At 36.6% G+C, this 23,823-nt stretch overlaps 1 protein-coding gene across 1 annotated transcript in view; it reads left to right on the top strand.

The window, feature by feature from the left end:
- Nucleotides 1-23,613, top strand: part of LOC144253292 (thyroid receptor-interacting protein 11-like) — a 29,155-nt gene extending 5,542 nt beyond the window's left edge. The window contains exons 3-7 of the mRNA XM_077795121.1: nucleotides 19,025-19,192; nucleotides 19,316-20,235; nucleotides 20,779-21,356; nucleotides 21,480-21,636; nucleotides 21,739-23,613. Coding sequence (XP_077651247.1) covers nucleotides 19,025-19,192; nucleotides 19,316-20,235; nucleotides 20,779-21,356; nucleotides 21,480-21,636; nucleotides 21,739-23,613 — 3,698 coding nt within the window. The remainder of the gene's footprint in view (nucleotides 1-19,024; nucleotides 19,193-19,315; nucleotides 20,236-20,778; nucleotides 21,357-21,479; nucleotides 21,637-21,738) is intronic.
- The last annotated feature ends 210 nt before the right edge of the window (nucleotides 23,614-23,823 follow it).

Genomic DNA, 23,823 nt, shown 5'->3' with positions numbered 1-23,823 from the left:
ATTGCATGTTAATAAAGTCAATTTAAATAAGATTTAATATAGATTAAATTATTTAATGTTAATTATATAATTTAATATAAATTTTAATAAAATGAATTTTAATAAAAATGCTCTTAGTGGTTTTAGAAATTACAGGTGTCAGAGAAGTATTAGCTCCTTTTTTCTCCTCTCTGATTTTACCTAACTTAAGCTAGAAACTTTTGATTTATCTTTTATCTTAATTTACAAAAATAAATAAGGGATGACAAAACACCCAGTAGCTATATCCATCAGCTTTTCCTTTCTTTTTTCTTTATTTCACCTTAACATTTACATTATTTTACCAAAATCAAGATGCCATCAGTTGTTAGGCAGGAACAAAATCACCGAGACAACAACTGTAAGAGGCATCCCAATCTCAGATTGGCTAAGTATTAAAAACCTAGAAATGTCTGAGAACGGATGAGCTCTGATAGTAGAGTTTCTAAACTATGGAAAGTTTCCAAATGCTATGGAAAATGATGACGTTTCTCTTTTTGTGTTTTTAAGTTGAGAGCCTTGGAAGTACTACGGTCCTTTATCAGAAATTATATGTGCTTATTAAAGTCTTTAGATTTCTTATTTTTCCTGGATTATAGAAAAGGGGACTCACAATTCCTTGAGATCTATTAGCATTTTAGTGACAGGAAATAATTCAATGAGGCATAGTTGTTTATTTGCATTCAATGACTATCAACTTTTATCTACTTTGGGAAGGGTCACAAACCACAGACCTTCTGCCTTCTGCTTTATTTCAAAGCTTCCAGCATCAGTTGCAAGAATTCTAAGAAACTCTGGGAATACTCTATGGTGCAAAATGCACACTTACTTTTTTTTTTTTTAAAGCATCCCTAAGACATGAGTCTTTAGGTGAATTTCTTGTTCTAAGTAAATTGACTGACTCATTATGAAGTAATAACTTATTATGCCAAAATGAATAATGAAAGCACATGCTTCCAATCAGAGCAAGGAAGAAACAAGAAGGTATGATGTGTGGTAAAAATGCATGAACATGCAAATATGATCCAGCCTTATTAAGTCCAAAGATTTTTGTCTCTTTTTTTATTTAGTTTTTGAGGTTTCATTCTTGCCTGATATGCATGGAATAACTTTGGGGGGGAATATAACCAGAAATTCAGCACTAAAATCTGCCTTCCTGCAATATCAAATGGCTTACTCCTAAGAAGAATGGTGCAATATCAAAGTCTATATTTTGCTTCAAGTTGCCAAATTGCTTGGAATTTTCTTCCAATACGACTCCTATGGTTGGGAAAAGCAGAGTTCAGATTTGTCATGAGAGATTTTTATATGTTCTGCTCACCCCATTGTGTCTAGGTGAGCCTTTGTGTTTCAATGCTGGGAAAAACACTTCTTTTATTTCAGAATTGAAGAGCTCTTGGAAACAGTGACCTTACTGCAAACTTGAGAAAAATATGTTATACAGGTATTCAGAAAATTGCAAAGATTAATATAGATTTAGGATTTTTTTTTAAGACAAGGGGCTTAATTGAGAAAACACCAAGATAGCCTTAGAAGATTTCATACTCCCTGCATTCTTATAAAAAGCTTGTATATTGTAAACAAGATAAAACCAAACAGAACAGTTCCTAAGGAAATATTGTGCTTTCAGTTACCTTGTCTCATAAATTTATTAAAGTTTTATTAAAGACTCTGAATTTGCTAGCCTTTTAATTAAATATTTGATATATGCTATTAATGTCTGTCACTGGATTTTATTTGGTCTGACATTAAAATCTGTATACTCTTTATAAGCACAGATGAAATATTATTTGAGATAATTTATCACAAACCTTTAGGAATTTATAGACACGGAGAGAATATCGAATGATATCAAAAGTGGAGTTTTCTTAGTTTTCTTTAGGATGATTTGCTGAGAGTAAGGAATACTAGACTGATCAGAAGGGGCTGCAGCAGCTTTGCTGGTTAGCTTGTCCATTTGAAAAACTTTTATTGAGGACAGGCAAAATATACCTAGTCCCAAATCCATTGAACTGATCAAACTCTGCAACAGTTAACCAGAGTAGCTTCCTCTTCTATGCCCCCAAGTTTTGAGCAATGCTCTGTAGATGATACCTTGAATGATCCTTGGCATTGAAGAACTGTCATCTAACAAACAATTTATTTCCTTTTTTCTTGTCCTTCTCAGGGATCCTAATAAGTGATTTCCAGAGGCGAGGAGAGGAGGGGTAAGGGAAGGTACTGGGCAATCTAATTGACCCAAATTAGGTTATGTGAATGCACCAATGTGTAACAATGAAGACCACTATTATGTGCAATTATAATGCAGGAAAAATGATCTTATAAAAAGAATATGATTTCTATAACTTCAAAATAATCTGAAGCCTCAGGAAAAGCATTTTAAAAATAGTTTGAGCTTACTTATAAGACTTTTTATCTGTTCATCAAGGCTTTGTTTTATGAGTACATGTATTTCTTTTAAAAAAAATTGTAAACCCAGCAGGGTGTGGTGACACATGCCTTTAATTGCAGCAGTGTGAGGCCATCCTCATCAATTTAGAGAGACCCTTTCACAAAATAAAATCAATAGAACTGGAGATGTAGCTCAGTGGATAAGCATCTCTGGGTTTAATTCCCATACCAAAACAACCAAAAAATCATGTAACAAACTTTTTTTTTTAACCTAAGCAATTGAGATTGATCACAAAGTCATTACTTCAAGTCACCAGTGGCACAAATTCATAGTGACTTTGAACTTGACTTCTAAATACGAATGAATCATGCCCAAAATGACTGTCCTAACAAAGAATGTGTGGACTTTCATCTGTGTATGTGCATAGATTTATGTATCTTCAGGTCTATAAAGAATTCCAGTAACCTAATGAGTCAGTTTTGGGGCTTAAAAAAAAAACACTTCTAACTCCATTTTCAACCTATGATGTTTTCCTAGAGATGCTGAGACTGTGTAATCTTCTTTATAATGACTTTGAAAAAAAAAAAAAAAACAATGACAACTCTGAAGGGAGTTAAATTAGGGAACTGGTTGGAAATAGTGCTGTATCCTTCCTATCCTGGTAGAGCAAGAGAAAGAGGTCCAACCTAAGTTGGATTCAGGCCTAGGAATCCCTTTGATTTACTTCACTGGCAGCCATGCTGAGAGTTTCCGAGTCCAGTCGTCCAGTCTTTCATTTCTATACAGAACAATATCCGATCAAGATGAATAAGCAAATGGGGGTATGGAATCCTCGAGTGCCCATCCACCAGAGGGTGTGTGTGGGAGGGACACACATTGAAACTGAGGGATGGCTTCCTTGAATTCTTGGGTCCATCTGTGTTGACAAACCTTGTGGGCTTCAGGAAAGGACAATGATAAGAGTTGACAACTGAAAACATAATCATGTGACTTTAACTAATGGGTCTCAAGGACCAATTGGTAAGCTTTATGGCACTTTCACAGTCACTAGTCAAATGTGGACTCATTCTATCTCACTGTTGGAGCCCTGGGGAACTCGCCAGACAACAATATTTGAACATATATACACCACTGACATTTTAAGATAGCCTAGAAAATGCCAAAGCAACAGGACTTCAAACCAATATTTCTATTTCACAGTGCCAATCTCCACTGCTGTTAGCTAGGGCTGGTTATATAAAGACGTGAGCTAATAGTCTTTGATGGTAATGAGTGTATGGGTATGAGGATTAGAGTAGTGGTGGTGGAGAAATGTGGAAGTCCATTCAGTAGGTTAATGACTTTAGGAATTTTGAGTGATTATACGTAATTTACCTGGCAGTTTCAATTAACCATTAAGAAAGGGATGATATTCTCCTTCCCAGTGAATGGAAATCTGGGTCACTAAGTTAAGAAATACATTTTCTATTTTATGTAAGGCTTAGGGCTAAACGCAGTTATTAATTACTATACAAGAGAGGGGCAGTGCTGAGCACAGGGAGCATATGAGGCTGTAGGTGGCAGTTACAGTGAGCTAGGCTGAGCCACACTAAGGAAGCCTAAACCCCAGTAGTCTTTTGACCTATGACCACAGCTCACCTTGGCTACAAGTAGAGTATTGTCACGTGGCAACACATTTCTTCTCCTTTCATTTTTCTGGATTAATGCTTCTAAAGGAATTTGATGGTTTTGGTACAGAATTAATAGCAACTTCATCTTGAATACCCACCATACAGGCTACTTCATCCTCAGGATTATGGACTCTGGAGCTCTGTTCTCATGGAGGTTATTAAGGGGCACATGATATCATGACAAGAAAGACTGAGAAACAGCTCCAAGAACAATACAGCGCTTTAAGCTCCATGTTTAAGTATATAATAGACTTGAAGCTGCAAAGAAAAGTATTTGTTGAAATCGTTTTGCTAAAATGTATACTTCTGGACATAGGAATAGCCAAGAAATAAAGAAGATAAAAGTAATAATATAAAAATTGCTTTATTATATGGAAAGGGGCCTTAATAAGTTTTACAAAGATTCTTAAAGGGACACTTTTTTATCTTAGCTCATAAAGACATTCAACATAGAGAGAAAGAAGTATAAAAATATTTTTAGAGCAAATGTTCATATGCAAAAACGTTTAACAAATTGAGAGTTCTATCAGAATTGTCCTGGGGATGTTGATTTTTTAGCTTTTGTGAGTGACTGAAAGGATAATTTTGACCAATGAGTGGATCCATTAGGCCTTATAAGGAAAAATCATAAATTAATTAGATCTCTTGGCATAAGGTTGATAGTTTATTTTCTAAACTTGTGACCTAAATCAAGTATCCCTAGTGGATCAATAGCTCACTGTTTACTTAAAAAATTTCCCCAATCATTCCTGAATAGTGCATTCAAGGATCCTTTCGAAGAAAAAGAGTAGTTAAAATGTATATCCTGTATATCACACTAAGAATAATTTATGGCTAGACATCCCAGATTTCAAGTCAAGTTACTTCCAGATACATTTGTTCAACAAATGAAAATGCAAAGCGTTTCATTGTGTAGTGTTCCATTTGATTGGGGAATGAATTGAAAATTTATTTCTAACTTTTTTATTTTTCTGTTCACATTTAAATATGTGATACCGAATATGAAAGGAAGTTCCAATTTGATAGTGTCTTGATTATAACCAACTTATCCAAAGCAAAGTTTTATATATTTCTAAAAATAGATAGCTCTCACTACTTCAGGTAGTTGATACAATATTTTGAATGTTTTTCTTAAAAACAAATATTCCTTCTACATAAGCATATCTGTTTCCTGAATGAACATACTATGTTCTGTGTATTAATTAGCCTTATGGTTGAGAACAGAGATTTCAAAATTCTTTCTTCTTATCATTATATGTACTATTATAAAAGCAGAAAACATTGCTGAGAAAGGTCAATCTAGTGAGTCTTGAAACCCACAAGAACAGAAGATTGGTAACATAAAATAGTGAAAAATTGCATTGAGGATGGAAAGGAAAAGTAGTGTATTGCCTGTTTTAGAAATCAATTCAAAATGGGAAGAAATCAATGAAGGTTTTTTGTTGTTTTGAAAAATTATAGAATCACAGAAAGTGGTAAAGGTAGTATAGAACAATAGTATGTACCTTCCACTTGGTTTTCCCAATGGTTTCTTCTTATACAACTGTACTGCAATATCAAAATCAGGAAGACCAACCAATGTTAGAACAATGTGTTGTGGTTCTATGACAGTGTATCATCTGTGTAGATTCCTGTAATGACCTATACAAACAAGATACAGAACTATTCCGTTACCAGGAAAATTTCTCTTTCCACTTTTCTTTTCAGTTGCGTGTGTGTGTGTGTGTGTGTGTATAGTTTGCATATGGTAATCATAGCATTTAATATATGTATACAATGGCATTTCAATATATAAATACAATGTATAGTGATCACATCATTGGCATATCTCTCACAGAAGACATGTCATTTCTCTGTGTTGGGAACTTTCAAAATTCTCATTATTAGCTATTTTGAAATATTAATTATTGTCAGCCATAGTTATCCTATGTGTTATAAAAAAGTAGAAGTTATTCCATCCATCTGCACCCCTGCACCTATTAATAATCCTCTCTCTACCCACCCACACCACCTCTCCCAGGCTTTGTAACCATTATCCTTTCTTCTACTTCTTTGAGATCAGCTTTCGTTTCCATGAGTAAGTGTGAATAGGCAGTATTTGTCTTTCTGTGCCTGACTTGTTTGCTAATATAATGTCCTCCAGTTCTCTTGCCTCTTGCTACCCTTTTACAGCATCACTGCCAACACCACCCCCATCACTATCTGTTACCTCTGGAACCACTAATTTTTTCTCCCTTTCTGTAATTTTGTCATCTCAAGAATGCTCTATAAATGGAATCATGCACTATATGACTTTTGGAGATTGGCCTTTTTCCCTGCAGCACGATGCCCTTGAGATTCACCTAAGTTGCTGCATGGGTGGACATTTCATTCCTGTTTATTGGAATAAACATCCACCAGAGTCAGAGCTGGGCCATGTGATAAGGGTAGGTTTGCTTGTTTAAAAATCCACTGACCTGTTTTCAGAGAGGCTGTACCATTCTCAGGATTCACCAGCAAGGTGGGAGAGACCCAGTTTCTGTGAGTCCTCATCTGTATCTAGTATTTCCACTTTGGTTAACCTATTAAGTGTGATGATGCCTCAAGATGGTCTCAGATTGCATCTCCCTAATGCTAGTGATTTCCAACATCTTTCCAGGTACTCATTGTCGTCTTTATATTGTCTTCCAAAAGACTATGTCATCTTAATTTAATTATTCATAGGTACCAAGTGGTATTGCAGAACACCAAGTGATTTCTTCAAGTAGTAAAAGCATTCTTAATTAACTATGAGTTTCCTACAGTGGGTCCTTAGCAAGATACCCCTAGGAAGTGTATAGAATAAAATTACAATGCACATACCATTCTATAGTTAATGATTATGAATAAAGTTTAAGAAACACTTTCAAATAGCCAGAGGTACAAATAATATAAATTTCTGAAATAAAATGAAACAAAAAATTAAATAACATTTTTCAAATAATTTAAAACAATAAGTAAGATTATAATTGTGATAGAATACAATGGAAAGGTTTATAATATTTTTTTCTGGGAAAATCTGTATAGAATAATATCATTTATGAATATGGTTATAAGAATCAGAAAGTGGCTGGGGATATAGCTCAGCTGGTAGAGTGCTTTCCTAGCATGCACAAGGCCCTGGGTTCAATGCCCAGCACCACCACTAATAATAATAATAATAATAATAATAATGTAAGAAAAGATAACTAAGCACATGTCTTTATATAATATTAATTGTTCAAGTGGCTTTTCTTTATTCTCCTTTTCCCTTTTTGTTCATAACACAAAGAAAACTACTGACTCAAAAATACAATGTAAGGAAGCTTAGACGGGGAATCAAATGTTGACCTGAAAGCAATTAAATTGTGTTTGGAAAGCTGCTGATAATTCTCCTGAACAACTGACTTAACTTACCTGAAATTATTCATTAATTTATCCAACCAATATTAACTAAGCACTCATGTGTCTTTACTAAGCTAGCACTGTGTAATACTTTTGGGATCCACGACACATAAAATATATCTGATGCTCTTAAGAGACTTAATATATAGTAGACAGAGACAAAATTGTAAAAAGCCTAATGTTTCCTTGAAAATTTTAAAGAGAAGAAATGACCTCTGTGGTTCAGGAGGGTTAACTCTTTGAACTATTCAAAATATTTTCTTGATGATAATTAAAATTCGTGAATAGAAAACAGAAAGTAAGAGAAAGATGAAAAGATAGTATTTGAAAGCAATGGTCTATACATAATAGTTACTTAGGACATTTTGTTGTTTTGCCCTATCATTTTCTCCAAATGAGGTGATATGCTTTTGGCTAATGAGAATGGTTGTATCTGTTGGGTACTGTATGTATGCATTTGCATACTTTGTTATTTAATAACTAACCAACCCCACACAATGCACAGGATGATTTTATCAGTTACCTTTATAGTATATTTTTTTTCACTTTCCCTTTATGATTTTATATTCAGAAAAATTCTCCTGGGATGGGTGAAGAGTGTCCTTTGGAGTTCTCTGTTTGTATGGTTGGTACTGGTGAATTTCAAGTTTTTATTTTTATTTTTAATTTTCCTGTTGTGCTTTAAATCAACATTTTGCTGATAGACTGTAAACTGACTTCATTCTACCATCTATGCCTTAGAGTGTACAGTTTTGTTTTATTTTATTTTTACATCTGAACCATCATTAGGTTTATGGATGCACTGACAAAAGCAAATTACATTTTTGCCTATTTCTAGAGATAAAAGTTGGCTAAAGACCTTTACACAAAACCATCCAAGAAACTGGCCATATTCGTCCTTTACCTGACCTGATAGAGTTTGGGGAATAACATTCTTTGTTTTTGATTATAAAGTCTGGTCTTTCTTAGAAACAATGCAATTAAATAAAGATCAGAGTATACACTAATCTTTTATAAACGTGATTCATTTAGCTAATATTTTAAGAATTTTCAATTAATTAAAAATTTACTACATCTGCTTTTGAATATTTATGTATCCATTGCATGAGGAAGTTATTTTAGTGTTTGGTATGAATCCTGCTTTTGAATTCAAAGTAAAAAATTGAGATTTGATTTGCTATTTTAATCATTATCCTTACTTAATGACAGTTACCTGTTTTAATATTCCAGAATGGTGATATTATTTGCACTTTTAGACTTTTAAGCCTTTTTGGCACACAACTATAGTCACAGCTACTTGGGAAGCTGAGGCATGAGTATCACTTGAGACCATGAGTTGAGTTTAAGATCAACTGGGCAACATATGGAGACCTTGAGGCAACATCAAAAACAACAACAAAAGAAACAATGACAAAAAGTTCTTCTCTTAGATGAAATTTAATTTTTATGGCCTAACAGTATAGTATGAAAGAAAGGATTTTTAGGTAAAAATAATTTCTGTTCATTTAGTAGTAGAATTACTCCTCAGTTATTGTTTAATTGGGAAGTTCTGGTGGGGGTGGAATCTATGTTTTCACTTTCAAAGTTTTGTCACTGATACTCAGATTATAAATGAAAAAGGAGTTATCACTTAAACATGTTTGGTATTTCTGTTTATTTACTTGTAGTACTGAGGATATACAGAGCTTGGAGGTAAACTCACATTGATTTACTTGCGAAGAAATAGATTCCAAAGCCAGATACAGGTTTGGATCCAATTTGTTGTATTTTATAGAATCTATGATTTATAACATATATTAAAATGCTTTTATGGTTTTGGGGAGGAACATTATGTGTGTTCCTAGTTACTCTTCCTCTACCTAAGAAAATATACATAATGAAGGAACTAATCAAATGTGTGATGTCTTTGTTTTAATGATTAACATCTACATTAAAGTGGATACATAGCCCTCCCTTTTGCAGCTGCTGTTGTTAAACCTATATGCATGGAACATGACAAGACTTACAGCCACATTTCCAATCATCTCTATCAGCTTCTTGCTGCACTCTCATTAGTCATTATCATCTCTCTTAGGTACTTGTGTCACTTTTCCCTCACAAGTGCTTCTCAGACCTTTGTAATTAACAATCACACTCTGCTCTTCACAGTTCATTTACATTATATTTTAAAAAAACTTTCTTTTTTGTTATCATACGTACCATTTTTTCCCCATCATCAATAGTTTTATATGGTAGTTGAATTTTATTCTATTTTTGGTTTAAAACTTTGTTTGTCACTTAGTTTTCAAGTTAGCCCATATCCTAAATGATGATTTTATATGCAGCATATGATTATTAACATTATTTCTTTCCATGATATCTTTGAAAGTTTGAGCAAAGAAATCTGATCCTCCTTCTAACACATTTAGTGTATTAGTAATGAGAGTTATAACAGGTTTCTGAAATCCTTCACAGCAAATTAAAGAAACAAACAAACAAACAAAATCATGGTGTCTTATGGGGAAGAGACATATAGGGAAGGAAATAGTTAATCTTTTAATGAAATTCCAAGTGAGAACAGTGATAATTACAAAGAGAAATAAATAGACAAATTGAGGATCTTCATTAAATTTTCCTACTTTTGTATGTGTGTGTTTTTTTTTTTCACTTTCTTTCAGCAGATATTGGTCAGAAGGCTCGTATTATTGCTGGTAGGCAGAGGAGAGATAGTCCTTGGTGCAATGTATGTTGGTAAACGAGAATTCACTATCTTTTACATTCTATTAGGCATTTAGAATTAGGAACAGTAATGACAGAATTGATTGATGTTCTAGACAAAGTTGAAGTAAAGCAGAAATCAGAGAACAAGTGTTTAACAAAAGCTTAAATTTGGACATCAAACAACCTCCTTGGAAGCATATTTAAAAAGTATCACCACTTGCAGTGAGAAGAAGAGTAAGTTTGGAACTAGAACCAGAAATAATTGACAGAGCAACTAAGCACAAAGAAGTTGCAATTTACATATAAACCACATCTGCTATGCCAAGACTAAAGCACTGTTTAGGAAATAATGGGATCTGATAAATGTGTTGGATGATCTGGATTGATGCCCACACAAAATATTGAAAAGAATGACTCTCCTGAACTCTGAATTTGCATACCCTCCCTAATAAAAGCTAATTGTATTTTGCTTGCTTGAAAATGCAATATGTATATGGGGTAAAAATGGGAGTTCATAATCTGCTTGAATCAAATGTATGAAATATGATATGTCAAGAGCTTTGTAATGTTTTGAACAACTAATAATAAAAAATAAATAATAAAAAAAAAGAAAATGAAGCAGAGACCTCTTTCTTAAATGAACCGCCTTGGGATTTGCTCCATTGTCTCCTTGTAACTGCTAAACTCAGAGCTAAAACTGTTAAAGGCATAACACAGCTGAGAACATTCAGGACCTGGAAATTCAGGGAGGGAAGGTAGTCTCTACAAATTACAGGACCTGCCCAATATAAAGTGGCAAAAAACAGGGAGACCATAAATAGAACTGGATTCTGGGGGTGCTTAGTCAAGGTATCTGGGAAATAAAGGAATAAGGGAGACCTTATTGGCTTGGAGATAGTCTCCTAGGCTACAGAATTAACAGATGGGTATTCTGAATACCCTTCTACTAAGGTGATTTCTAGATGCATGGAAAAAGTAATGACCTACCCAAGGAGGGTAAAATTTTTGACCGCTAGATGGAGTTAGTAAATGTTTTTGGTTGTGTGGTCTCAGATGGTCTCTGTTGCAACTATTCAACTGTGCATTATAGTGGAAGAGCATCCATAAATAATACATGAATGAGAATTGTTGTATGTGTTTCAATAAAATTTGATTTACAAACATAGGTATCAGATTTGATTTGGTCCAAAGGCCTTCGTTTGATTACCCCTGACCTATATTAAGTGAGATTGTCATAACAAAATTTCCATGGAATGCAAAAAAAATTTCACTCTAAAGAGAGATTACGAGAATGTCTCATGAGAAGGGGATAACTAGATAAGTAAAGAAGACTTACAAGGAATTTATTGTATGGGAATGCTAGAAGGACATACTATTCACCAAAACCATCAAGAATGTACTTGGTGGACTGAGGCTGTTGCTCAGTGGTAGAGAACTTGCCTAGCATGTGTGAGGCACTGAGTTCAATTCTCAGTATCACATATAAAAAATAAAGGTCCATCAACAACTAAAAAAAAATGAACTGGTAAGAGGGACACCTACACAACTTAGAAATTCAGTGGTGACTTGCTTCTGCAGGCCAGGGATGATGGTAGGGATGACAGTATGAAATGCCATTGCAAAACCAGTAGCACTGTGGATGAAGGGCGTACTGTCACAGTGGGTGCCAGGCAACAACATTTGAGTAAGAAGCCAGGTATATGTAACTATTATGAGTGGCAAGGTTGGAGAAACAGCCTACCCTCTTGACCAGAAAGAGGGTTATGGAGATGATTAATAGACATGGTATCTCTAACATTAAAATAAATTGATAACTGATGATTCATTATTCAATCTGTTATGTAAAATTTAAGGGTACATGATCTGGAGGCTGAGAACAGTTGACCCAAGGAAAAGTCACAATCATGGACCCTATTTGTTTATTTACTGTGGTGTTGGGGATTGGATCCTGGGGCTCATGCCTGCAAGGCAAGAGATCTACCTCTGAAAACAACCCAGCATTCATGACCTTTATTTTTGCACTCAACCAGTTTTACAGCTGATTTTTAGCTACTAAAAAAGAGGCCAAACCCTCCAAAGGAAGAGTTTTCATGATGATGTTAATGGTAATATGTTCCAACTCTTTCCCCAGAGGGACCTAGAGATGTTTGCTTAGGTAACTATAGTATGTGGAAGAACAAACTGCACACATCGTGAGACTGTTACAGGGTTCAGGTTGTCTTTGTGATGCCCTTTTAGAGTGGGGTGCAAAAGAACAAAGCAATCAAATGTGGGAGGCTCAGACTTGGCTCCATAGACCCAGTAGGTGGTCATTGTGCTGGACTCTGAGGTACAGTTGGGATCAAGATGCTTGGTATTTGGCACATTCCCTACATTGGCTCCTTGTCCTTTGAGACAAGAGCATTGTAATAGGAACTGTTAAATGAAAACATCCAACCTGAACTATCCCCACCTCTCATTATCTAATCAAATAGTAAATCAGTTACAGTACTTAATCTGGGGGTGAATGACAGTGATCAGCACTATGCTCAAAGATACACACAATGCAGGCTGGTGGTTTCCACCATGTCTCTATCTAATTCACCAGTTTGATTTTTGTAATACCCTGAAGGATCCTTGGGAGATAGCAGACTACCACAAACTCAGACAAGTAAGATCCTAATTTTTGCTGTTGTGGCAGATGTGATACTATTGCTAAAGTAAACTAACACCACCTCAGAATACTGTGGTGTTGATCTGGAAAATAAATGCATTATTTCCAATATGATCAATAAAAAGTAATTAAAAATAGTTTGCATTCACATGGAACAGATTACAAAATGGTTTTACACTTTTGCCCAAAGTTATATTAATCATCCTGTGCTCTACTAAACACACTCAGTCTGCCTGCATGCCTCCACATCCCCTCTCAAATGTCAGTGTGAGAGGCAATAATATTTCTATAACCTATCAATTCATAGAATTTCTAGGAAACATTATATTTTCAAAAGTCATTGTTATCAAAATACAAATATTTATGTGTTTTTGACTTTAGCCTTATTTTGTCTTTCAGAAAATATATATATAAAAGGAAATAAATTATTATTTCAGTTATGCAGGAGAGAAGCATCAGGCACTAAGCCATAAAAAAACCAACTAATCAACCAAACAAACAAAAAAACGTGGTCTGGAAGATAACATCAAAGTTTAACATCACACAAATATATACAGGAGTTCTGAGATGGTGTGATTTACAATTTGGGTGAATCTTTATGGTTACTGATATTCATTGAGTAGATATTTTTACCCCCTCACATTTGAAATTGGTTTTGAAAGACTGTAGATTTTCAGTTATAGAAAGTGTTGGAGTTATTCTAGTTCAGCTATCTCATTTAGCAGGTGAGAGCAGTGAAGCTCAGAGATTACGGAACTCACTCTTGGTCAAATAACTATTTAGAAATTGCTGGCCAGGGGCTTTTGAACTCCATTTTTATTATGCTACATCATGTCTTTTTTTTAATTTATTTTTTCATTTTTTGTTATTTTTTCATTGGTTGTTCAAAACATTACATAGCTCTTGACATATCATATTTCTACATCATGTCTTAACTCTTTGTCTCCAGTGCACTTAGGTTGTTCTTGTAAGTTTTCTTTGAGCCATATTTAATGCTTTTGGATTAATCTCATTTTAGAAACCAATACACTTGTCCAAAGATCAAACTCTCTGTTTCTTTAGAGGTGTTGTATTCACTGTTGGTAGAATATAAGCTTTGGAGTAAAAGAGACCTGAGTTAGAATCAAGACCCCATCACTTCATTTGTGATTTAGGGAGAATTATCTAACCTTTAAAAGTTTTAACTCCTCTCAGGATAATAAGACCAAATCGATTGTTTTGTTTTTGTGATTAAATCTAAAATAATATGAACTATTACTATGTCGACCATTATGTGAGTCCTTCATAAACATAAAGATGAATTTCAGAAATTTTGAAGAAAATGTGAAATACAATAACTTATATTTAGATAACCCCATGTTTTGGTAAGCATATATGGCTGCTATGCTAAAATTATAAACCAAAATAATACATATGTACCTTGAGACTTTATTGATTACTGAGGAAGACAGCTAAATGAAGGCAGAAAACAGCTGGTGTTGGGATTCAAAAGTCAAAAAACAAAATATTTGAGAAACACTCACTCGGAAAAGGTTGTGAAAGATGTAAGCTGAAAGAAGAAAGGTACACAGTTTGTCAATATGGAGGGAGAGGGTCATTCTAAGCAGTCATAATAGCAGCTGAAATAGCTAAAAGTTTGAGACCAGATCTATGGTTTCTGGCTCTATACAGAGTCAGTTTTTAAATTCACCTTTTCCCAAAAACTATTTAAAATGGTAAATGCATTTAAAAAAACCCACAAATGTTATTAAACAACCTAAAACCACAAGAAAAAAGTAGTAGAGGAACATCAAGAGGAGAGGTCACTCACCACATTTATTTCCAAGAGAAACCTGTTAACTGAACAAAGATTGTGGTTATGAGAAACTTTGCTGTGGACCCTCGAGAGGTTCCCGTTATTTTCGGAGCCCAATTATCATATCTTTAGTCTCCATTTCCTTCAACCAAATTGATAGCCTATTGCAAATATGTGTGGTGAGTCAAGAATAGCTCGTCTTCCACTTATAACACATTGCTTGAGCAGAGAGAAACTAAACAGAAAACAGGGCTGTGATCTTCAAGGTGATCAAAAACAGATTTTGGTCCAAAATTAATATACTGCTTATATGGTAACTTAGTCCAGAATACCTCATTTGAATTTCATGATATAAGTTGGTGAATATATTACTCATATATAGTGTGACTTATACCATCCTATGATAGTAGGATTTGAAACACCTTAATAACCAGTTCTTACTCCAACTGTTATTTCATGTGCATTTAAAATATTAATCTACTCCAGTGGATTCACTTATTAGCATAAGGAGTGACAGAAATAATTGAATGGGGTGAAGTTCAAGGTGTTACGAGGCTAGAACTACTGTACAGATACCATCACCTTCTATGGGGTAGACACAGAGTTGATTAAACTTTGTACCCTGGATTTTGTCTGTTGCCCCACCTAAAAGAAGTTGAATGTCCTGTTAGGGTATTATCATACATGCCTTACAATCACGATTTCCATCTCTGGATTTGTTGGAATGCAGATCAATAAAGGTTTTTTTAGTGTCTGAATATATAAATGTAGGTTACATGGTTGTTTTGTGTCTACCTATTAATAAATGTAAGTTTGTAAGACTTTGCTCTGACATTTGTTTTCCCTAGAATATGGAAGAGAGATTGATTTAGAAGGAGACATAGATCCCTCTTCTACTCCCCAGAAATCACTGATGTGATATTACCATCAAGGGGTGGAGAAAAATATACAATACATAGCAAAATAAAACAGTCTTTGGAAAAATATAAAAAAAGACATTCATTACTTTTTTACCCTGAAATCTCAGTCTCTAGCCTCCGTTTTGATGACCTGATTTTTCTGTGCCTTCCCTCAGGATCATTCACAACAGGTAAAGTCAATCACACACACAAACACACACACACACACACACACACACACAAAAAAAAATACTACATCATATACTTCTGAGTAGCATATTTTAATACAGATCAAACTATGATCCTAAGATAGAAATGCACCTTTGCTCTCAGATGCACTAAGATCTATTAAGAAAAATAAAGAGATGAAGATGTTAGGTTTGGAAAAATCTGAGATTTTAGCAGCTGGAGAATGAGAATAAGAAAAGTCAGAATGTTGTCATGATACAGACAACATCATCTTGCAGAACAAATTTCTTTTGAGCTTCTTCTATAGAGAGGACACTGGCAGGAAAAAAAGACCTGAAATGGAACTTCATGCCTTCAAGGGGCAAAAATAGAAAGATAACTAGGAAACAAAGTGGCTGTCTGAGATGAGAATTTAGTATGTAGGAAGTCTTAGATGAAGAGTATACAGGACATTTTCCTTTGCTTTTCTTTGTATAACCAGAGCAAGTTTTCTCTGCAGGAAAAAAAAAATGGTGACATTAGAGAACTTGCATGGAATTGAGCTATTAACAATCATAAAAGCTGACTGAAATAGGACTATAAATGGGACAAGATCTCTCAAGAAAAACCCTTTTCCCTGGAGCTCTTATTGTCTCTTTTGAGAATACTCTGATTTTTTTGTTCTTTCATTTATAACAGTATTTCTTGAACCCCAAAGTGCACTCAACACTCACATATATCAATGAGTGGAAACCAGAGGAAAAACTAGCAAGACCAACCAAACTCTAACCTCACAGCTCAAAAGTCATTGTTCTTAAGAGCAGGAAATGTATATAACACAGATTTATGTTCACAACATCTAACACAATGCCTCGTACCTTTTAGGCACTGAATATATGTATAAGGATACATGTATGATTCCTGGGTGCTTTTTTGTCACGTGTGCTCAAGAATGAAGCAGGGTTTTCCCTCTGTATCCCCCACAGTTTCCAGGAATATTCCAAACATATTTAGAAGAAGAGAAATGCTTTTATTTGGATGGTCAGTTTTGAATACGAGAGGTAGGTATATCTCACAGCTAGAAATATAAAATGACGAACAGCTGTGTTCAGAATGAACCATGAATCTGAGTGATCAGAAATGCCTTTTTAGCAGTAGGAGCAACAACCACTGTAACCAGATTGAAGCCACATGTGATAGGTCTTACACTGAAAATGGATCATTATTTGTGATTCAAAACTTAAGCAAACACAAAACACCAAAGAGAAAGAGGCACCCTACTATAATTTGGATCTGGAATGTTACCAAAAGGTCACATGTTGAAAGCTTGGACCCCAATGTAATGGCATTCAGCATGGACTCTACAGAAAGGCAAATTGAATCCTGAGCTCTAACCTCAACTTTGAATCAATGCACTGCTGGGTTCATTATTTGACAGGATTATTGGGAGTTGGTAAAAAGTGTATGCGGTAGGGACTAGTTGGAGGGTAGGTCATTGGAGTTGATTCCCTAGAAGGGTACATGGTATTCCTCAGTCCTTTCTTTCCCTCAGCATCTTCCTGATCTCCAAGAGATGAGCAGCTCTGTTTTGAGGCCAGGCTCTCTGCCATGGTATTCTGCCTCACTTCAGGCCATAGCAACAGAGCCTGAAATTGAACCAAAATAAATATTTACTCATTTAATTTTCTCAGGTATGTTGTCAAAGTGATGAAAGCCTACTAATGCGCACATGCAAACACACATACACACACACACACACACACACACACACACACACATACACAGGAGGAATGGTCCAAAGGGAGAAAAGGACACTTGGTATTGTTGATGGCTTCTTCAACAGTAGACATAGCTTGGAGACAGAGTGGATTCTCCACTTCAGCAGATGCTATAAGGGGTTTCAAGTTTTATATTAGTATTTTATGGAAAGATTGAGTAATACAGGCCTGATTTTTCTCTCAGATTTGGAGATGAATAAGAAGGACAAAGAAGATTTCCTTTTCTAGCACAAGACACAAATGTAGTCACTAGTTTCTGACAGCAATCTGAGGAATTCTATCTCCTTGCTCTTTTCTTGATGGCAAGAGACTTTATGAGGTTTTTGATATAAACCTTAGAATCACTTTAACCATTAATTTTCCTCAAATTCTTCCTTGTTCTAAATTTTATTTTTCCCACCTTGAGTGTTTGGTCCCTGAACAGACATATAGAAAGAACAGCTCAAGGAAAAGAGTGTCCTGAATATATGCTTTGGGTAAGAGAGTTATGGGAGCAAATCCAAACTCCTTCTAAAGGGTAATAAGAAAAATAATTGTAGACAAAACCAAAAGCAAATATGAACAAAGTGGCAGCAGGCTCTACTGGTTGACCACTTTCTCTGTGTCAGCCATAGGGTGAGAAGTACACATCATGTTCTCCTTTACGCTTCAACTCATGCCTGTGAGAGAAGTTTCATAAGTGCATCATGTGGATTCAGCTCCAAAATTGCTTTGGTCCCAATTTGTATGTCTGTTACAGCCCACATGCTTCATCTCTTTGCTTTGTCCCCCAACTCTACAAACTGCCTCTTCATAAACTTGTTGGAATTTAAACACTTTGGAAAGCAGGGTCTTACCTTATCTCCTTCTGATCCTTAATTCTAGGGGTGGGATTCCAATTTAGGATTGTTACTGCATAGTAGAAAAGTTTTCAAGTTTTTATTTCACTCTGTATGGTTTAGACCTGGATTCTATTTTGCACTGATAAACAACAACAGGTGAAGTGAACACCAAGTTATTGGTTCAAAAACAAAGTTTCTTAAGTGAAATTTAAGTGGAATTTTTGCCCAATTAAATAAACTTAAATAAAAACTTACAAGGACCATAGAATATTAAAATGAACTCAAAAACTTATAGATTAAGAGGAAAAATTTATTTTTGGAAAGGGTAAAAATTTTTCTTTAGTGACATTTCATCAATATTATCATGTGAATTCTGAGAATGGTTAAGACTTTGTGGTGGTTAATTTTATATGTTAACTTGTCTGGGCTATGATGCCCAGATATTTGGCCAAATATGATTCTGGGTGTGCCTGTGCTGGTGCCATGGGGTGAGATTTACTATTGAATCGGGGACTTTTAGTTCAATAGATGGCACTCTGTAGTGGAGCCAGACCTCACCTTGTCAACGGAATGCAACTGGCCTGAATGCAACAAAAAGTCCCCCTCTCCCAGGCAAGAGGGACCTCTCCAGTGAACCACCTTCGGATTTCCTCTACAACATTGATTCTTGGTGGTTCCTGAGCACACCGCCTTTGGACTCAGACTAGAACACTTTCCTGTATCTCTAGCTCCTCCCAGCCAGCCCTCCCCAATCCTGGAGCCAATCGCTGACAGGAAAGTCCAGGGAAGAAGCAGAGGCCCCTGGGGGTGGGGCGTGAGGGGTGACTGTGCCACTGGCTGCCAGTCCCTGGTCAAAGACCACAACAGGCCTCTGCTTTTACAGGCAGAAGAAGGCGGTTGGTGTTGGCGGAGCCCCGCGATTCTCGGAATTCTGAGACTTTCTGGAGTCATAATGGACCCCAGCAACGCTTGAGGCTGTTCTGAGGAGAGAAGTGGATGGTGCTGGACGTGGTTTTCAGAGCTGGTCCGCTGGCTCCCTAATGTGGTGGCGATGTCGTCCTGGTTTGGAGGCCTGGGCTCAGGCTTGGGCAACTTCTTGGGGCAGGTGGGAAGCAGCTTGCCTTCCCTCACTGACCATGTATCCAGCTTCACCAGGGGAATGCTTCTGGATGACATAGGAGACAGAGCAGCAGGTTTACCTGATTGTGGGAGAAAGGAAATGGAAGCTAGTAATTCTCCACTAAGATCGGAGAGTGAAAGTCCTCAAAAGTATTGTACTGATCTGGAGGAAAAACATGAAGCATCAGAGCTGCAAATAAATCCTCAGTGTCCAAGTTATGGAAATCAACTGCAACAGAAGGAGGTAGAGATCAGCCATCTGAAAGGTAGACAGATGGCACTGCAAGATCAAGTGTTCAACCTCCAGGCAGCTGCTCAATGGGTAGGTTCAGGAGCTTGTGGTGTACCAACAACCACTGCACTGGCTCCATTGGGTTCCCAGATCAGTAGTGATTTTTCAGCCTTTTCTGATGATGACATGGACTATAGTGACCTAATTTTGTCCCACCAAGAAATAAACATATTGTCAGTTGAAGTTTCGAGACTTGAATCTAAAGTTGGCCATTCGAGGCATATTGCTGAGGCTCAGGGAACACAGAATTCTGACCCCAGTGAAATCTCCAAACTGCAAAATACTATCAAGACTCTTGAACAAAACCCAAGTCCAGACCTAGATGATCATCAGCCTGAAGTGTCAGTTTTGGAGCAGAGTGCTACTGTGGCAGAAAAGGGAACAATCCTTCCACAAAATTCTTCATCAATGGAAGAAGTGTTGAGGCTACAACGAGCCCTGTCTGATGCTGAAAAGGAAATAATGAGACTACATGATTTAAACCAGGATCAGAGTCTTGCTGAAGACAACCTGAAACTTAAAATGCATGTGGAAGCTTTAGAAAAAGAGAAGTCATCATTGAGTCAAGAAAAGGAGGAACTTCAGATAACACTGTCAAAACTGAGCTGTGACTCTCAAGTCGTTGAAAACACAGCTTCAACAGACATGAATGTGAATGTCCAATTACATGACTTAAAACTTCACTTGAAGGCAAAGGAGGAAGAACTGAATCAGAGTATCCATGAAAAGAAAATGCTGATAGCTGAGTTAGAAGAACTGGACCATCAGAATCAGGAAGCTACAAAGCACATGATTTTGATAAAAGATGAGCTATCAAAACAAGGAAAAGAAGGAGACCTTGTCATCCAGAAATTGAAACAAGATCTAGATGATGAAAAAAAGAGAGTTCATCAACTTGAGGATGATAAAATGAACCTATCCCAAGAGTTGCATGTGCAGAAGGAGAAGTTAACTCAGAATGCACAGAGCCTCAGGGATTTGCATTTAACCAAGCAGAAGCTTGAAGATCAAGTAGAAGATTTAGTAGATCAGCTAAATAAGTCACAACAAAGTAGCTTAAACATCCAGCAGGAAAACCTTCAGCTTAAGGAACACATTAGAAAAACTGAAGGTGAGCTGTCTGGATGTCAGAGTAAGTTGCAAAGTTCTCTGAATGAAGACTCTAACAGTAATGTGAAGGATGACTTGCTTCAAGAACAGGAAGCTGAAGTGAGCAACTTAAGGCAAAATCTTTCAGAAGTAGAAGAGCTCAATGAAAATTCAAAGAAAGTTCCTGTTGATCTCAAAAAGGAGAATGAAATGTTGATTTTACCATGTAAAGATGTAAGACGTAAGTTGGAAGCATCCATTGCTGCTAACAATCAAGTGTCTCAAGAAAAAGACACTGTCAAGGAGACTCTAATAAGAGACAAAGAAGAGATAGAAGCGGAACTGCACCAGGCAGAAAAAAGACTGTGGGAAGAAGCAAAGAACGACAGGCAGACTATTCAGGAACTCTCCAGTGCATCTCATTTGAATACCTCTGCCTTACAGCTGAAACCTGATTGTGTAGTTCCACTCAAGCAAGAGAAGGACTTTGAAATAGCAGGACTCAAAAAGAATATTGAACCAATGACTACTGATCCAAAAGAAACTGTGGAAGAACAGAAGCAATTGATACAACTTATAAAGGAGAAAGAAGTTTTTATTGAAAAACTCGAAGAAAAATGTTCAAAACTACAAAAGGATTTAGATGAGTGTTCTCAGGCCTTAAGAGAAAATGAAACTTTAAGGCAAACCATAGAAGAAAAGGACAGAAGTCTTGGCTCCATGACAGCAGAAAACAACCATCTGCAAAAAGAACTGGAGAGCCTTAAGGAACAGCAGAATCGAGCTGTCCCTCTGGCTGAGCCTAAAACCCTTGATGGTATCCCAGAAGTAGAATCGGAGGTATCTCAACTGAAAATAGTCAAAAATCATCTGGAAAATGAAATTAAACACCATCAAAAGATAATTACAAATCAAAACAAGCGTAAAACGCGACTCCTTCAGTCTTTACAGGAGCAGAAGAAGGAAATGGATGACCTTAAACACCAATATGAGCAGCTGAATGCTGCGCATATCCAGTTACTTTTAGAAAAAGATGAGGAAATTAAGAACTTGCAGAAAACGATTGAACAAATACAATCCCAGGTGCCTGGAGAAAGACTCGATGCTCAAACAGAGAATTCTGATATTTTTCAAGAAACAAATGTAAAAAGCCTCAATAGAGAAAGTGGAAGTGAACAGTGTGACCTATGGAAGGAAAAGGAGTTGTTGAAGCAAACAGTAATAGACCTAAAGGGGAGAATATTGATTTTCGAAGTGGACTTTTCTAAATTACAAGGGGAAAATGAAAAATTGAGAGTAGCATCCAAAGAAAAGGAAAGGGAGTATCAAGAACTACAAGAGACAAGCTCGAAGTTCTCTGTGAGGCTGGGAGAAAAAGAACTGGAGTGTGAGTCAATGAAGGAGAAAGCTCTTGCTTTTGAGCAACTGCTACAAGAAAAAAGTCAGCTTTCCAATGCAGTTGCAAAAATGCAGGAGAAGACAGTTATATTTCAGCAAGAACGAGACCAAGTCATCGTAGCACTCAAACAAGTACAGATGGAAAACAGTACTCTCAGGCAGGAGGTTCAAGAGTTCCGTGACAAAGAACTACGCTTGAACCGGGAGCTAGAAAGGCTACGCAGCCATCTCTTGGAATCAGAAGAGTCTTACACGCAGGACATTTTGGCTGCAGAAGACCAAGAGATGAAACTGAGAAAGGAAGTCACGCTTTTGGAGGAGAAACTAGTGTCATCTTCTAAGGCAAGTCATCAAGCCAGCCTCCAGATAGAGTCACTGCAAGAACAGTTGAGGTTGGTCTCTCAACAGAGGGATGAGAATGCATTGCAGCTTTCGATCTCCCAGGCACGAGTAAGGCAGTATGCCCTGTCATCAACTAACCTTCAAAGAGTTCTAGAACACTTCCAAGAAGAAGAGAAAGCAATGCATTCTGCTGAATTAGCAAAAGAAAAACAGTCGATAGCAGAATGGAAGAACAAGGCAGAAAAACTAGAAGGACAAGTATCATCATTGCAGGAACGTTTGGAGGAAACAAATGCTATGTTGCATTCTGCTTCCAGACTTACAGAAGAGTTGGATCGGAAGGAACAACAGATCCAAGAACTTAAAAGACAAAACGAGCTCGGAAAAGAAATGTTGGACAAGGCACAAAAGAAACTGTCGACTTTGGCAAACAGCCCAGAAGGAAAAGTGGACAAAGTCCTCATGAGAAATCTTTTTATAGGCCATTTCCGTACACCCAAAGGTAAACGCCGAGAAGCCTTACAGTTAATGGGAAGCATCCTGGACATTCCAAAGCAGGAAATGGAGCAGTTGTTGAGTGAAGATTCTGGTGGTGTTACTAAGTGGATGGCTAGTTGGCTTGGCGGGGCATCGAAAAGTGTCCCCAACATACCTATGACACCAAATCAACAACCTGGGCTTCATAGTTCTTTTTCAGAACTCTTTGTCAAATTTCTGGAAATGGAATCTCATCCCTCTGTTCCACCACCCAAACTCTCTGCTCATGCCATGGACTGTCCAGACTCACCAGGAAGGAGAGAGCAAGGTGGCAATGTGCCAGGAAGTGTTAAAGAGGCAGCCAAATTCAGAGGTGGTCGAAGCACCAACGGGAATCCATTCTTGGTTCCCCGTTCGGCAGCTGTGCCTCTTAGTAACCTAGCTGGAGTTGGTCTTGGTGGACCTGGGCATCCTCTTTTTAAACCCATCGCAGATTTCATGCCCACCTTTACACCATTGCCAGTGTCCCCGGACAGCAGCGCCACAGTTGTACTAGAGCACCTTCTAAAGCAAAGTCAATCTCATCCAGAGATGATTTAACACTCTAAAGAAGACTTTATAAACACTTTGTGCTTTTTTTACAGAGTGGCCTTTGGGAAAAGAACTCATGTATTTGTAGACAAAAAGAGAAAGGAAAAACACTGGTATATATAGGTATATAGATAATAGGTATTTTTATTGTTGTTGTGTGTTTTTTTGTTATAACAGTTTTTAAAAATTTGTTTTGTTTGCTGTAGCAGTTTTTCTTTA

Source organism: Urocitellus parryii, chromosome 1 (assembly GCF_045843805.1).
Source record: "Urocitellus parryii isolate mUroPar1 chromosome 1, mUroPar1.hap1, whole genome shotgun sequence".
NCBI classification, from domain to species: Eukaryota; Metazoa; Chordata; class Mammalia; order Rodentia; family Sciuridae; genus Urocitellus; species Urocitellus parryii.
Note: the sequence above shows the minus strand (reverse complement) of the source record. Positions and strands in the feature narration are given on the sequence as shown.